The sequence below is a fragment of the Anolis sagrei genome, chromosome 2 (genome assembly GCF_037176765.1).
Source record: "Anolis sagrei isolate rAnoSag1 chromosome 2, rAnoSag1.mat, whole genome shotgun sequence".
NCBI lineage: Eukaryota > Metazoa > Chordata > Lepidosauria > Squamata > Dactyloidae > Anolis > Anolis sagrei.
In genome coordinates, this window is record NC_090022.1 from 77,162,884 (window position 1) to 77,179,435 (window position 16,552).

General features: G+C 43.1%; 1 protein-coding gene across 12 annotated transcripts in view; it reads right to left on the reverse strand.

Moving 5' to 3' along the window:
- Positions 1-16,019, reverse strand: part of NSD1 (nuclear receptor binding SET domain protein 1) — a 75,714-nt gene extending 59,695 nt beyond the window's left edge. For 3 of the 12 annotated variants that reach the window (XM_060765626.2, XM_060765632.2, XM_060765633.2), the window contains exons 1-2: positions 13,743-14,050; positions 12,138-13,072 (exon numbers count right to left, since the gene is read on the reverse strand). In XM_060765626.2, the coding sequence (XP_060621609.2) occupies positions 12,138-13,052 (915 nt within the window). In that variant the 5' untranslated portion in view covers positions 13,053-13,072; positions 13,743-14,050. Of the gene's footprint in view, positions 1-12,137; positions 13,073-13,334; positions 13,722-13,742; positions 14,051-14,359; positions 14,451-14,718; positions 14,744-15,693 lie in introns of those variants that run through there. The other 9 variants (XM_060765629.2, XM_060765631.2, XM_060765625.2 and 6 more) reach the window with 9 other exon arrangements.
- Positions 16,020-16,552: the final 533 nt, after the last annotated feature.

Sequence of the window (16,552 nt, forward strand, 5' to 3'; positions counted from 1 at the left end):
ATGCATTTAATAAAATATCATAAAAATCATGCCAAAATGTTGTAGTCATATAAGCTATCAAAGTTACTACAACAGTTTTAGCTCACTGTGGCTCTGAAGCATGACAAAGCATCACAAATAGCAAAAAAGTCCTCATGGTGTTGGGTAACACCATCTATTAGCTGGAGCAGAATTGATTCAAGGCACAGTACAAACAGGACACACCAGTTGCTGAAGAAATTCCCTTAGAACAGTGGTTCTCAACTTGTGGGTTACCAGCTGTTAGGATTTCTGGGAGTTGAAGGCCAAAATATCTGGGGACCCAGACCCACAGGTTGAGAACCACTGCCTTAGAACCTAAAGTTCTCCAGATGTTTTATAGTCTATACTTTCCATCAGCCCTAGCCATCACTGCCCAATTATGGGGATATATGAATTCCAAAATAATCTGGAGGGACATTGTGGCTCATGTTTTAGGCAGAACATTTGAACAACATGTTGCCGTGGAGACAGTCCCTTTAATTATTACTTCTGTACCATCAGGCTTAGCTTCTTCAAAATAGTTAGTGAAGTGAAAACTGAAAACAGTACTATACATAACACAGGTAATCAAAATATCACAAAACATGTAACTCCATCATTTGCCCATATTGTCTGGGGCTGACAGAATATATAGTTCAGAAAATAAGAAGGCTGGGCTTTCAGTATTCTGACTTCTAAGTATGCTCCTGTGAGCTGTTATCATACATGCACATACAATAAATATATTCTCCTCATTGTCAGAATAGAATTACAGGGATATTTTCCTTTAGCATAACTGAGTAACTATTGCTATAATATGGTTTGTTTAATGCAACTAGGCAAAGTATTTTTCATTGCTTAGTAGTTTAGTTTTACAGCACTCTTAAATACACAATCTTAAATTTTCAATGATGCAGAGTACTATTTTTTTCTGTTTTTCAAAAGTAAAACCACAGGTCAGCTGAACTGTTGACAAAAAGTTTAATGCAATATTTTACCGATACATAAAAAGTGAGAAACTCCAAAATGTGGAACTTTGTATTAACTCATATTTAAGTCTACCAGTACACATGAAAAACTAAAAAACAGAAAAGCTGTTCATACAATAGCTTGGCTGTAAGGAGCTGCCCTTATAGTGAGTATATATTTCTTTACTTAAATGATAAGTTTTGATTTTGTCTTTCAGATTTAGAACCTTCTTCCTACCATTTAATTACCATGTCTGCTGATATTTTAAAACCTCTAAGCTCAGTGAACCTCCCATCACAGCATTCCCAGCTCTGAGGAACTGTGGCACAGTCACGTCTTCTTTCTCTGTCGCTACAACAAAATGGAAGAGATGACATTCAGCAGTGCCAACTTTGCTCTGATCTAAAGCCTGGATAGGATAACATTTGACTGGACTTCCAGCATTTGGATCCCAATAATTCATTCATACTCATTATGCTGGCTAAGGCTAATAGGACATGTATTCATAAAACCTTTTAGGGTTACATATTTCCCATCCCAGCTCTTTACAGCTCCCATTTTTATATCCATGGTGCTTAAGGCACCAGGTAGACCAGAGGAATGGAAGGCATGATAGTTATGTATAAATATGTGAGGGGAAGTAATAGAGAAGAGGGAGCAAGCTTGTTTTCTGCTGCCCTGGACACTAGGACACAGAACACTGGCTTCAAAGTACAAGAAAGGAAATTCCACCTGAACACTAGGAAGAACTTCCTAACTGTGAGAGACAGCTGTTCAGCAGTGGAACTCTCTGCCCTGGAGTGTGGTGGAGGCTCCTTCTTTGGAGGCTTTTAAACAAAGGCTGGATGGCCATCTGTCGGGTGTGTTTGAATGTGATTTTCCTGCTTCTTGGCAGGGGGTTGGACTGGATGACCCATGAGGTCTCTTCCAACTCTATGATTCTGTAAGGATATAATGTAAGAGTAAAACCAATTCTATGGAGACTTGGACATGAGATCAAGGAGGAGAATTGTTCTCTAACAACAGCACATGGGCTCATAGCCTCGAAATCCTTACACATCTGTACAAGTTTAGCAGGATACAGATGGAGGTATTTGCGTTCTATAGATACAGTGTTCACTCTCAGGGATGAGAAGGAAAAGGGACAGAAAAAGAGAAATAAAAAAAATCTATTCTGAAACATACACTCTCTCACACACTGCCATCCCCTTTTCTTTTTGTGTCCTTCCTTAACTAAATCATAAGCCTGAGGGCAGGGAACTGTTTTGTTGTGCTTTTACTCATAAAATGACATATTTTTTTCCAGAGACAGCACTATATCTTCTATATAAATAAAAATGTAATTGTCATTTGTGGGATTAACATAACTCAAAAACCACTGGACGAATTGACACGAAATTTGGGCACAATACACCCATCAGTCCAACAAGTGACCATCACTCATAAAAACACAGAAAAGCACAGCAGAAGGCACTTAAAAAGCCAAAAACCAACGCATGCGCAAAACCACATATATACACAAACACACATATATACACATATACACAAATATATATACACACAAAACATATACACAGACTGGGCCACAGCAATGTGTGGCAGGGGATGGATAGTAATAAATAAATCATGACAATCAATCAGAATCATCATTAAGGTTTTTTTTTCTCCTGTTTTCCAGAAAATGTGTAGGATTCACTTTGAAAACAGCCTTTCAATTCCTGCTGTCTCCCATCCTTCATCTGAATGCCCTCTTCCCAAAACAGAAACTGCATTTTTCACATTCTAATAAAAAAACATGGAAAGATAGACTACATTATGATGAATAAAAATGAATAATATCTCCTATTTTCACAAGTTGACATATTTATTAACATATTCTTGTCATAAGAGATGCATTAAAAACTGCTATATCTAAAGGCTTAGGAACGGGTGTTCAAATTACATCTTTCACGCTGATCTTGTACAAGAGTCTTTGTCTTGTTTTCAGTAACTGTATATAAGCCATCCTGAAAATCTTTTTGTTGAGGACCTGGTAACAATGTTTTAAATGTGTAACATTTTATCATTTTGGAATGCATTCTCCCATAACAAGTTCAAACAGAGACACAGGAAAAATAAAAGAGGAACACGATGCCTTGAGAAAAGAACAGTAATAAAAAGCAAGCAATAATCACAACCTAGAGTCCATAACATTGGGTTCTTCCAGACTGGGTAAATGAGTCAAGAGGTAGTGATATTTGTTGCTGGAGTTCTCTCCCCCCCCCCCTTCTCTGTGTTTAATGTTTTTGCCCTGCTATATTATTTTCTGACAATTCCTCGTATCATCTACAGAAGGCATGGGCAAACTTTGGCCCTTCCAAATCCTACAATTCTAAACAGCTGGTAAGCTGGCTGGGATTTCTTGGAGTTGAAGTCCAAAACACCTGGAGGGCCACAGTTTGCCCATGTCTGCTATACATTTTATTCCCACATTCAAGTGGGTCTTCTTTTAATTGAACGGCATTAACAGAAGAAGTCTCCTCTCATCTTCCTTTCTCCCCCAGTCTTAGTCCTAGTACGTGAATGCAAAGACAGCTTTGCATGATAATACAATAACCAAAACATGTTAAAAGGAAGAAAATGAACCCATTTGTCATTCAATCCATAGGAATCACTATGCCTCTCATTAAAATGAATACTTTAGATCAGGGTTCCCATTAAAAAAGAATCTTGGAAGAGTCCTACAGCAGATCCAAGAAACCACTATAAACAACTCCCCAAAAGAATGAAACAAGTGGATAAACGAGGCAAAAATAACTGGCCAAACTCAAGGAAATGTATTGTGAGAACTCATGCTTCTTTAGACCAATCTGGAAGAGCCTTATTCTATAACCTTTGGTTCTTTGGTTTCTAAGCATCAAAGTCTCTCAGACAGCACTTGGACAGTGTTACAAAAATGTTGTCCAAAGTGCCTAAGTACAGCAAGGGTCAAATGGCCACGGACATTGTCATGATGGGCAGGTGACAAATAAAAATAATCTGTTAGGAGAAAAAGCTCCTCTGCAAGCTCTCAAGCTGCTCATAAGCAATAGAGCAGCTTTCTCTTATCAAGTAGAGATGGTATTCTTTACTACAATCACCAAAGCCACTAGGCACTACTACAGAACGTATATTGCCATGTTGGAACACTACAAAAGCATACATCATCCAAAAGGATTCCAGCTAACCCAGGTGGGTTCAAAGCTTGGAAAAGTTGTATTTTTGGAACAAAGGCACCCAATGATCACAGCTGTCTGGAGGTTCTTCAATATCATCCTCAAAAGTAACTTCCCCAAGTGAATCACAGAAAGTTATAAAGTACTATTCAGTGCAGACAGTCTATGTTCCTATCAAATCCCTTTAGTTGTCTTCTGACATAGACAAATACGTAGCTGAAGAATTCAAAGTATGTCTATAAACTGCTCAGTAGTATTAAGAACATATATACACATATACTAAGTATATAAACTTCTCAGTTATATTAAGAAATTTCTCTCTATCTCATCACTTTCAAACCAGCATAAGAAAATAACAAGCAGATTATATGTACACTAATACATCTCTAGTATTTTATCCTAGTTTTCTCTCAATTTTGAAGATGGGCAGCTATGAGTTGCCTACTGCAGTTCACTGAGTACTGTAGTAAGAAATTAAACACTCTTCCTCCTAGTCCTCTCCCCAATTAACCCATTTTATTCTATCGAGAGAAAAGGAAAAACCAACTAGATGAGGTTCAGAGACAATGATCAGCCCATTTTATCTGTTTTGCTTAAAACAAAACTTTAAGCTTCTTCCCTCTTGCTCTGATATATGCAGCAAAAAGATTACTAGGATACTGAGATGTGCCAGTGATACCAGGAAACAGTGAATAATAAAGGGGCCACAGGAGGAGTTTTGAAGAAGGACACAGCAGACTGAGAAGTAGAAGCAAGTGGGTGATAAGAGCATGGAACAGGATGCATTTAGGACACAACGTGACTGTATTGGACTGAGAAACAAGGTCAATCAATTGGCAGTAAGAAATATCACTTTTCCTTAGTGACAAAACAAACCCGTTATTGTAATTCAACCAATTACCCAGAAAGGAATATCGGCCATGGTGTGTTGCATGTATTGTTGCAACCGGTTGAAGACGTACAAGACAAGGCATTTATCTGCAAATTATTGTGCAAATGCTAGAAGAAAAACAAGTACAACAAGCACAAGCAATGCCTGGCTCTAAATAAAATCATTAGGAGCTATGCAATGACTTCTGAAGAGGAACACAAGGAATAAATATAAGACCCATTTAAAGATGAAAATGGATCTTCTGCAGATGATAGACACTTTGCTCTAGCCAAATGACACAGTTGGATACAATTAAGTACACTTAATTAATCTATGATTTCTCTAATGTCTGGAGGGTGGAGATACAACAGTTGCAAAAACAACATAAAGATACAACATAATGCCAGCTATAAAACAACTTGTGTGTTTGGAAAAAAGGAATCCCATTAATTTTAAAATTGCTGAACTTGTTGCAATTACTGGACTTATTGTTGCAACCTTCAGAGTATCATTTGTGTTATCCAGTTAGTGATCTGTAATTTTACTAGATACCCTATGAGAAAAGGGTAACACAACTAAGACACTATCATCACTTTTAGAAAATCTGCAATAAGGCCAAATTTTGCTTTACAAAAAAAGTGTTATCATAAAAGTAGTTTCTGCTTGTTCAAAAAAAAAAAAAGCATTTGCTTAATTCAACATTCTTTCAAACTACAACAAAATAAAATCTTACTGAACTTACTGGTTATATGGGAAAATTAGAAAATCACATCTACTACTTAATAAGCCTTTTTTATCCAAATGCATGAATTTTATAACTGCATGAGATAAAGTTTGAACTAAAAATTCACAATAATTCTCATATAAATTCAGAATTCATCAAGCATAACTTGTAATATAGTTAGTATGTGACCTAGTCATATGTCACAATGATCCAACTATGGGATCACAGCCCATAAAATTAAAAATCCCAGTTTAGAATTCACAAGAGAAAGCCAAAATAATAGGCTGAAGCCTATTATGTCCCTTTGTTTCCAGCACATGGAGGAACCTGGAGAAATATTTTTAAGAATATTTCTCCAGGCTAGAATTTAATTTATTGTCAAATGTTCATGTGATGATGTGAAAGCCACAGTGGAAAGACATGGTATTTCACTATTTCTGCTCCCTTACTCCCATATGATTACCATTAATTACAGTTCTAGCATGAAATACGATTAGTGTTTAAGTACCACCATTCTTAGATGATTTCAGAATGAAGGATGGTAAACTTTATTTGGCAGGAAATGATACTGTCTGAGACCCTACATCAACAACTTTATTAGAAATGCATAACTCAATATAGTCTCCTGGCTTGACACCCAAATCTATTTCAATAGTCAGCAGCCACTCCTAGTTATGGAGGTCTTCTCTGCTGACACTTGGAACATTGCAGGATGATGTTTCCAGAGCCCTCCTGACAATAATCTGTAATGTAATGAAGAATAAGAGCCCTGCTTCTGGTTGTTACAGCCCTGCTCACTGGTGGGATGGGTCTGGAAACTACCTTTACACCAAGTGGCTCTCTGGAGTTTAAGGTGTGTTTCAGAAGGCATTTATGATTGTGAGGATAGCACCATGATCATGAATATGTAGTATGGCTGAATATGGAGTAGTTACCGCTGGGTTACACATCTGGAACTCTAATATAGGAAGTCAACCATTATCTCTTCAAACACAAAGTCTAAACAAGCTGCTTTCCCAGAAAGAGTAAGATAAGAGTCATGCCAATGCCATCCTAAAAATAAACACTCCTAACGGAAAAACCCAGCCTCTAGTCTATTTATCTCAAGTACATCCAGATTTCCTCAGACCTCATGTTATAGTTCATGGTCATATATAATTTCAAAATTTCACATATACTTATCGAAAAATCAGAAGACTTTTTCTAAATCAAATCACATGCACTTTCAATTGGTTATTAAAAATCATATATCCTGAATAACTAGCTAGTAATTAATTCTGGTAGATGATTCTCAGAGGTGATGGCTAGACCCTATCCCATCCCCACTGATGCTGCTGCAACATCCTTCATGAACAAGGTACAGTTTTCAGGCAGTCAAGCTGGAGAGGCAGACGGGTACAGAGACATATCTGACCCTGAAAGTGCAAAGTTGATTATGCATATTTTAAAAGATTAGCACTGAGCTCTACAACAGCAAAAATAAACATTCCCTTACAACTAAAACAAAACCTGAAATGAACAAATAGACTCTCGTTCACATATTTATATTCTAAGTTATGAATCTCTTCACCTTGTAAATACAACTCTCCTGAATCTCCACCATAAAAAAATCTTCATAAAAATTGTGTAAACTACTTTAAGACTACATTTAGAATATCTTGGGGTTCAATCCTTGATACTTTCAGGCTGGGCTGATAAAGGCTTGATTCGTGTAAACTAATCAGCAAAGGAACTATATTGGTTGAGGTAGAGAACACCTGCAGTTTAAAATGTTTGGTGGACACACCAGGATTGAGAAAGGCTGGTATAGATATTATTAAGCAAAGTTTTGTTATCTTCACTCATTTTGCACATAAGAACTGCAGCTATCACACTACAGTCAAGTTGTCTGAAACATTCTGCTAAAAACAGGATGTCACAGAAAAGAAATACTTCAATGCACATCAAGAGTGGATTGATTTAAATCAGGAGTGAATGACTACAGTGCACCCAGGGGTCAATTTTTGCTCATGAGACTCATGAGAGTTGCAATTACTGCCAAAAACACCCCTGAAATAAAATGAACAAAACCAACATTTCTTCTCTGAAAATGTTAAACAGTGTAGTGGTCCTGCTATCTGTTTTAAAAGTGAATTAAAAATGAAGACTTCCACATGAGTCATTTATTCCTTTGGAGGACAAAGAAAAGGTCGTTCTGGGAAGTCTGGAGGAGCCAAAGACAACAAAATAAAATAAACAAACAAACACCTAGGATGGCTCCATGCAGCTCCAGTGTTGCACTGCTAAATCCTTTTCTTTTAAATCAAGGTAAAGATCCTATCTGATCTTGGAAGCAAAGCAAATTCAGTTCTGGTTAACACTTGAAATCCAGACTGCCAATGAATACCAGATGCTGCAGGCAATATTTCAGAGGATGGAACTGGTAAAACCACCACTGAGCACAACTTGCTGTTAAAAAACAGTGAAATTCATAAGTTGACAGGCGTCTTGAACACACAAAGCCACTCAAGAAAGAATGCATTTAAATATGTATAGTTTGAATCAAATCTCCCACTGAACCTTCATACATTTTCTAAATAATAGTGCAGACTCACTAATTAATCCCACCATCGCAACACGTTGATTTATAACTAGCTAAGAAGGCATCTGAGTATATGTGCCTTCAGGCCACCTGTCAACTTAGGGCAACTCCATAGATTTCTTACGGTTTTCTTAACTAAGGTATACTTTGCATAATTATTTTAAAGTGATTTTTTTTTTTACTGATTTTAGAAATGATTTTAAATGACCTCACTCATACTGTATGTCAAAAGAATGGGTAGCCAGGAGCAGCATAGTTGATTTTCATATGATGAAAATAAATCTCCTTGGTTGTCTATTGAGTATGTATTAAACATCTGAGCAGAACAGACTGCAGAGATTAGATGGCTGAATAGAGAAACCAGAGTATATTAGATGGCTCAAGTGGGCACACTGAAAAAGTATCTTCCTAGCAACATGCAATATTGCATTTCTTCTAACCAAGGACCAGCTGCAATGATATGCCAATTCTTTATCCCCAATATCAAGTTCATCAACAACATATAAAATTAAATACAGTTAGCCCTCCAGATTTGTGGGTTAAATTTTAGAGGATTTAATTATCATGTTCTTTTCGAAATCTCGAGGTTCTCCAGAATTATTCTATGGTCACTTTCCACCAAAAGTGGACCAGCGAGTTGCCATGGAAAATCCAGATATTCCTAGAAAGGTGTTCTCTCAGGAAAATAAAATGTGCTTTAAAATCACGTGTTTTCCACTTTCACAGGGGTCCTGTGCCCTTAAGCCAATGAAAGTGCAGGGATTACAGTAATGTCATACTGAATAATAATGAACCTAGAAGGGAAAAAAGGAGAAGTATTTGCCGTGTTTCTTAGTTATACATACCAATAGATTCTAATGTGATGCACTTTACAGAGTGCCAATGATTCAATTTTGAGCTAATGGCAGGAGTCAGACTCCACAGCAGAACCTGAGTTGCTGTTTGTAAATGCTTCATAGCAAACTTAAGGTCTGTCTCCCCCTCTCCTTTCCTTCCTCACTCAAATGTGTAAGGATATAAAACTTCTGCTTGCAGCTCGAAACAAACTAGAATTTTGCAATTTCTCCAGGTATGTGTTTTACATACACCATACTCAGTTTATGAACCACAATTCAATCCTAGTTTGTAACTTCTTGCAGTTGCACAAACCATAATTTTCAATTTTATCAGATGAAATGGAAAACTACAGCTCATTCTAAATTGCCAAACAGAAACTTCAAATCTCCTCTTAGCCTGGAAGGAGGGGCAAAGCACACAAGGCCAAGGGCCACTACACCACACTCTTGTCACACTGAATTATGTTTTTTTACAATATCTGTCAATGGGACACCGATAGCAATTTTGGACTTAATCACCAAGATACAAAAAGCATTGTGTTTATAGCCACAGTTTCTTCATGCACACAAAATGAGAAGTCATCAATTAATCTTCAATTAGTCTTCTATTATTCCCAAATTAGGATGCTAAATGTAATCACTTGGGAGCATGCTAGAATATTAAGCCATGTAGTGAAGTGATGTACATACTAAAATTCTAAACTTGCTAAAGTCTTGATTTTAGCTGACATTAAAACAGCAACAATAAATGACAAAATCAGACATTAATTTGAGGCAAGTAACTGAAATTATATGATTCCCTAGTCTTAAAAAAGTCCCATAATTAGTATATCTATGTTTTTTTTTAATCTTTCAGAGACTGGGCAATTCTTAAAACAGAGAGGCTGCTCGATTGCCAACAGTTTGGAAATGAGAACAATTTGGATACAAAGACACATCAGCAGTGACTTGAGTGTTTACCTGCCCTGATTCTTGTATTCCTTGTCCTTTTGGCATCATTTTTAAACACACACAAACATACAATGAGCTAAGATTATGCCCCAGACTAATAATATGATTGCTTTTGTAGAAAAAAATAGCTTCAATAGACATAATTACACAAGTGACAGGTGGCGAGTGGTAAAGAGGCCTTCTACTGTTCAAAGGAAGAAATGCCCCTTTCAATATGGTGCCTTCTCCAATCCATGCAAGCATTATGCAAAAAGAACAGGTGCTTTGTGCCAGAACAACCTATTTTAATTCACATGTAAACTTAATCCATGAAATTAATTAGATAGTTTCTCTAGCTGAGTGACACCTTTTGTGACCATAATATCATTTTCTGAAAATTCATCATCTCTTCAGATTAGCAACACAACATATCCACTTCATTCGAGATATAACAGACTGCCATAACTCTGCTTGGGTTTTGCTCAACTGGCTAACATGACTTCTCTTCTAGAATTAACAGATACCTTGGTCTTCAGTATACACTGGGGTTTTGTTCCAAGGCTGCCATGGATACCAAAACCCATGGATGCTGAAGCCCCATAATATACAATGGCATAGTTGTATATAGGGAATACCAAAATGGCAAGATCAAGGGAATTATTCAAAATTATTTTCAAGCCATGGATGATTGAATCCGTGGATATGGAGGACCAACTGTATGAACAATGTAGCTGAGTCAGTTTAGGTATGAAGTTCTCTATCACATCCAAATCAGTCTTAATATAATTAAATAAAACAATGACATACCATAAAAATGAGCAAACATATTTTCAATGTAACCTACAACAACCTAAACATTTTTCAATCCAGCCTTTTAAACTGTCCTGATGCTGATTTCTTGTAATTTTTTAAATGGCTATAATTTTTAATTTGTTTTAGTAATGTGTATTAGCCACCTTTTTAAAATGAGAACACAAGTTTACAATAATATAACTATAATGTACACAATTGTTTGTGTATGTCACCACATAGTACAAAAGGGTCCAACCAGCATTTCTCATAACTGTAGAATAATCCCAGCATGGTTTAGGGATGCCACAAACTATAATCCCAAGACATTTTTTTTCTGCTTTCATGGAGGTGAATCTATATGCATTACTTACATGCTACACAAGTCCGGAAGTAAATCTACAAATTTCAAAGTGACCCTGCCACTGCTACTCACAGTCAACACGTACCCCAGTTCTTCTGTTATAGTCAACCACTCTTAAGAGTGCAACCACACATTTGAAATATTATTCTGCATGCATGACTAAATCTGCAAAAGAAAAAGCAATGGAAGCTAGAAGCTGATCACCTGGATTTTCATATGAAACTTTTCTACTAGTCTCATTTTACTAGTAGAACATATTCTCTAACCAGTCACTTCACACATGACATTCTGCCCATAGGACACACATTTTGAAAGAGGAAATTAAAACACCTTTTTACATCACGTTAGTTTACACCATAACACATGTGCATTATGAATATGTATTGACAACTAGAAGGAACTGCCTGAAGTGTGCAACAAGTGAGAAGTCATAGATAACGGATGCAATTTAAAAAACTATGTATTAAGCAGTCCTATCAATCTTGCAAATCCAGAAATCTAGAAGTATAGGGATTTTTGAAAAAAAACCCAAAAAATATTCATTTTACTGTCATTTTAAAATCGTAATTCAGAATTTGCTTAATGTGAACAACAGAATGCTTTCTGTCCTAATCACAATTTAGATTTCTAGCAGGGCTGAAATCCCCAATTTAATAATCAAAACTCAAAAAGGAAATTTTGTGAGTGTTAAATTGTTGTACTTTTAAGCCTTGCCCAAGTCAACTTCACTTCTGGTTTGCAAACAGAAACCTACCCAAGTGACCCCTGCAATCTGCTAACTCCTCCCTCGCATGCTTCTCCGCACCAGTAAGAGGCCAGAAGAACACCATGTCAAACTTATTTCCCCATAAATAAATCAGGAGAGATCTTAATGTATACCCCAAAACTGCTTACAGCTGGAATTCTTGTTGCTGGTGATTTTGAAGTAACTGATGCTTCAAGTCTTTCTATCAAGTTTCCAAGTGTGGCGGGACTCTGGCCTGGATCTTCCATCTCAGATACCTTTGTCATGCTGCATTGCTTTTCTTTTTTCCGTTCTGTATTTCCGGGCAAATACATGGAGTACATGCCTACTTTCTCATGTTTACGTCCTGCAGCAGAGTTACTCTGTATTCGCTCTGGAAGGACAGGGGTTGGAAACAGGCCCGAAACTGTCTCATTGTGCCTGATCTTGACAGGAGCCCTTTGCTGGGTGTCTTGAATCCGTTCTGCCCTGCTCTGGGGCTCTGCCTTCGTGCTGCAGATGGCCGCTGCTCGCTTTTCCATCAGGAACTGAATGTCCTCCTCCTCCGTATGTTCTTCTGCTGCCGAGAAGAAGGATGCCTCAGAATCCATCTCTCCTTCGCCTTCATCCAAACAAGGAGCGAGGCTGTTGAAATCCAGGAGCCGTGGCGAGTCCCGGCGGGTGAAATAGTTGTCCTCGTCCTCCTCCGACGAACTGCCTCTGCCTTCCGGTTCCTGCAAACAATCAGAGCCATCTTTTGAGCCATTGAGATACTCAGCATTGATCATGGAGGCCAGGTCCTGCAGCCTGCGCAGGGGAATGTAGGAAGGGGAGGAGGGGTCCAGGCCCTCGCAGGCTGCCATAGGCACTATTGTGGGGGGCAAGCGCGGCAGGCTGCGGCCACGGCTCAGCCGGGGGCTACTAGGGTTGCGACCCTCCCCCCCACTCCTCGCCTCCTCCTCCTCCTCCTCCTCCTCTGCCTTCTGATCCTCCTGCGGTGACTCTAATGCCAAAGGGTGGGTGAAGGCGGGCAGGCAGCCCCTCCTGCTCACTTCGCAGGCCTGATCCATCCTGCAGGGCGGGCATCAACCTGTGAAGCAAACACAGCAACAATGGGGTCAGGCAGAGCCTCCAGGGCCTTGGTCTCCAAAATGGCAGCCGCTGCTGCTGCTGCTGCTACTACTACTGCTGGGGCTGCTGCTCCTCCTCCGCAGCGGCAGCAGAGGCCCGGCGCACGGTTCCTGGCCCAGAGAGGCCGCACGCAGCCTGCCCCCAGCAGTGTGCTTTCTTGAGGAGAGAACATCGGCTCCTCCTCTCCCTCTCTCCCCAAGAAAGCCAACGTAACGACCTACCTAGCCCTTCTTCCAGGTCTCCCCAAGCCAGGGTTGCCCTCACAATAGCGCAGCCTTCATCCTGCCAAGCAAGAGCAGGCCTGGCCTGGCCGCCTTGGCTCGGCTCCCGCTCCTTCCCCGCCTCGCCTGGCCTCGCCTCTTTCCCCCGAAAGCCGCAGCTGCTGCAAGCAAAGGCTTCTGGCCCTTTCAGCCACCCCTCTCCCCCTTGCCGCCACCCGGCCTCTGCACTAGGCCCGACTGCACTGGGTGACAAGGGGACCCCCACCCCTATTTCCTGCGGGGAGGACGACGACGACGAGGAGGTGCTTTGCAGGCGTCCTTTGCAACCTGAAGTGCAGTTGTTCAGCAGGGGAGGGTTTGGGGGTTGTTTTTTTGAAAAGAAAAAAAGAAGTCAGGCCTGCAGGTTACCTGCCCCCCTTTTCCCTTCCCTTGCCGCCGGGGCCAAATGGAGGCGAGAAGAGCCGGCCTGGCTCCTCAGGCCCCCTTTCCAGCTCCTTCTCCAGCCGAATGCTCGCTCCTTTTCCCTTTCGCCGCGCGGCCCCGCAGCGCGCGCCAGAAAGCCAAGAGCGAGAGAGAGAGAGAGAGCGCCTCCGCGACTTGGCGCGCGCACGCACTCATCCGCGCGCTCCCTGAATGACTGGCTGACTCTTGGGGTTCAGCTGCAGCAGCCTCTGCAGCTGCAGCCAACCCTTCGCTGTCCAATCATCGCGCGCGCCCGCCCGGCCGTCCTCGCGCGCCGACTTGTCTCCCCCCTCCTCCCCCCTCCATCCATCCATCCTAGGCCCCCCTGCGCTCTCCGCTGCCCCCTAGCGGTTGCGGCACCTCCCTGCAAGTGCTGCCCAACGAAAGGGCCTTTAAGGGCCGGCTGGGGAAGAAGGCCTTTCTCCCTCTCCCTCTCCCTCGCTGCTCGCTTGCCCGGAGCCACACGCAGCACATGGCGCCGCGGCTTGCTCCCTTGCCCTCCCAGCCCGGCCCCTTCCCTTCGCCCTCCCCACGAAGGCGCTCCAAACACAGTCGCTCCCTACCAAGCGCTCCCCCAGCGAGGCCAGGCCTAGTCGGGCTCCTCAGCCAGCGCTGCAAAGAGCAAGGAGCAGGAGCGAGCCAAGATGGTGGCTGTGGGGCTCGCCCACCCGCGGACACCCACCCGCCCGCCCGCCCGCTCGCCCCCGTGACCACCAGCCCAAGGGGGCCCTCCGACTGTGTCACGGTGGTGGATATGGAGGCGTGCGTGGCTGGGTGGGAGGGTGGCCACGCGGTGGGAGCCCCCACCCCGCACGCGCAGGACGGGGAAGGCTTCTTCTCTGCGGCTGCTGGCCTGGGGAGGACGCAGGCCGCCCCTCTCTTCCCGCCCAAACCGGGGGGGGGGGCGTACAAAAGAGGTCACCTTGGCCCTAATGGCCCAGCCGGCAGAGAAGCCAGCCTGCCCTCTCTCTGCTCTCCCGCTCCGAGGCGCGCCCCTCCCTCGCCCGTTCTTCAGGGGAGGGGGCACCGACGTCTCCTAAGACAAATGGCTGGCTTATGTATGGCGCTAGGAGCCGGCCCTGGAAGTGAGGCCAAGCCTTGTTTTTGCCTGGCTGCGAAAGGCACGTCCAGGAGGAGCAGGCCGCTCCCAGAAGCCCTCGCCGTGAGGACGGGGAAAGAGGCGGCTGGGGCTGGAAGGGAGAGCCTGGTGGCCTAAGAGACTCGCTCCTCCGAGACGGAGCTTGGCTTGGAAAGGGGTTCGCTCTTTCTGAGCTGCTCCACAAACCCAAATGGGGGAGAGGCTTGCCTCCTTTTGGGCCCTAAAGACCGGCGCCCCGTTTCCACAGCCAGACTCGAGGGCCAACAAGAAAGAGAAGCCCCCCCCCTTTGCGTTTTTAGGGGGGGGGGGTTGGGGCTGCTTCTTATCTCTGTGCGCGCGCCTCCGATTACGAGCGAGGGAGGGAGGGAGGGAGGGAGGGAGGGAGAGGGCAGCCCCAGCCTGTGCTTTCACAACTTGGCGTCAGAGCAGAGCCCTTTTCCCCCTTTATCCGCGGCACAGGCCTCTCCCCCCTCCTTCCCGCCCTCCTTTTGCCACTTCTTCTCCCCGGGAGTCGCACTGACACGGGGCAGGAGCGGCAGGCCTTCCTCTTCCCTCCCTCCCTTTCCTCCACCCGCGACTCCTTCGCTTGTGGATGCAGTCGGCCCTATTCCCCTTCCCCCTCCCCCCGCGCCCTTCTCCTCCTCCATATCACCGCGCTGCAACCTGCAATGCAAGCGGCCATTAAGAGCTGCCAGCTGAGTCGAGCCAACGAGGGCAACAGCTTCCCCCCAACTCAATCGCCTTTCTCTGGGGAGCTGCAAAGCACCCCCTTCTTTCCCCCCACCCCCGTCTCTCTACCTTGAAATCCCCCGCAGACAGACAGACAGACAGACCTCCGTGTGCAGCCTGCTGAGGAACACTTAATATAAATAGGATATATTCTAAAATGGCCTCATCTTCAGCCAAATTCTTCTTCCTCGTGGAGTGTGTACATCCAGATGCTAATAGTAGAGAGACCAAGGTGGGAGGTGGCCGTCTTTGGGGCCCAAGGCCATTGTTGTCACCCCGTTGGTTTGCGGAAAATGGTTGCCACTCGCAAGCAAAGAGGTTTTCTGGGAGAAGGAAGCGCCCTGCCGGGTGGAGGAGAGCCAGAGGGGTGGGCAGCACGAGCGAGCACTCGAGCACTCACTCACTCACTCGCCAGCACACTCGGGGCCAAGGCAGGTGGAAGCGCCCATTAAGGGAGAACCTGGCACCAGGGGGAAAGTGTGCACGAGTGTGGCACGGACTCCCTAAGCAAGCCTGGGCACACCTCGCTCCTCTTCTGACTCAGCCTGGAAACTATTATGTAGCAATAGTGCCAATATTCTAACTAAGGAACTTCACTGTGTTGAACACCAATGAGACTAACTACCAATCACTTTTCACAACATTGTTATTCGTTCAGTCACTTCCAACTCTTTGTGACCTCCTAGACCAGCCCACACCAGAACACCCCCAGCTCCTTCAGAGTCAAGCCAGTCACTTCAAGGATGCCATCCATCCATCTTGCCCTTGGTTGGCCCCTCTTCCCTTTTCCTTCCTTTTCCCCCAGCATCATTGTCTTCTCCAAGCTTTCCTGTCTTCTCATGATGTGGCCAAAGTACTTCATCTTTGCCCCTAATATCCTTCCCTCCAATGAGCAGTCGGGGTTTATTTCCTGAAGTATGAACTGGTT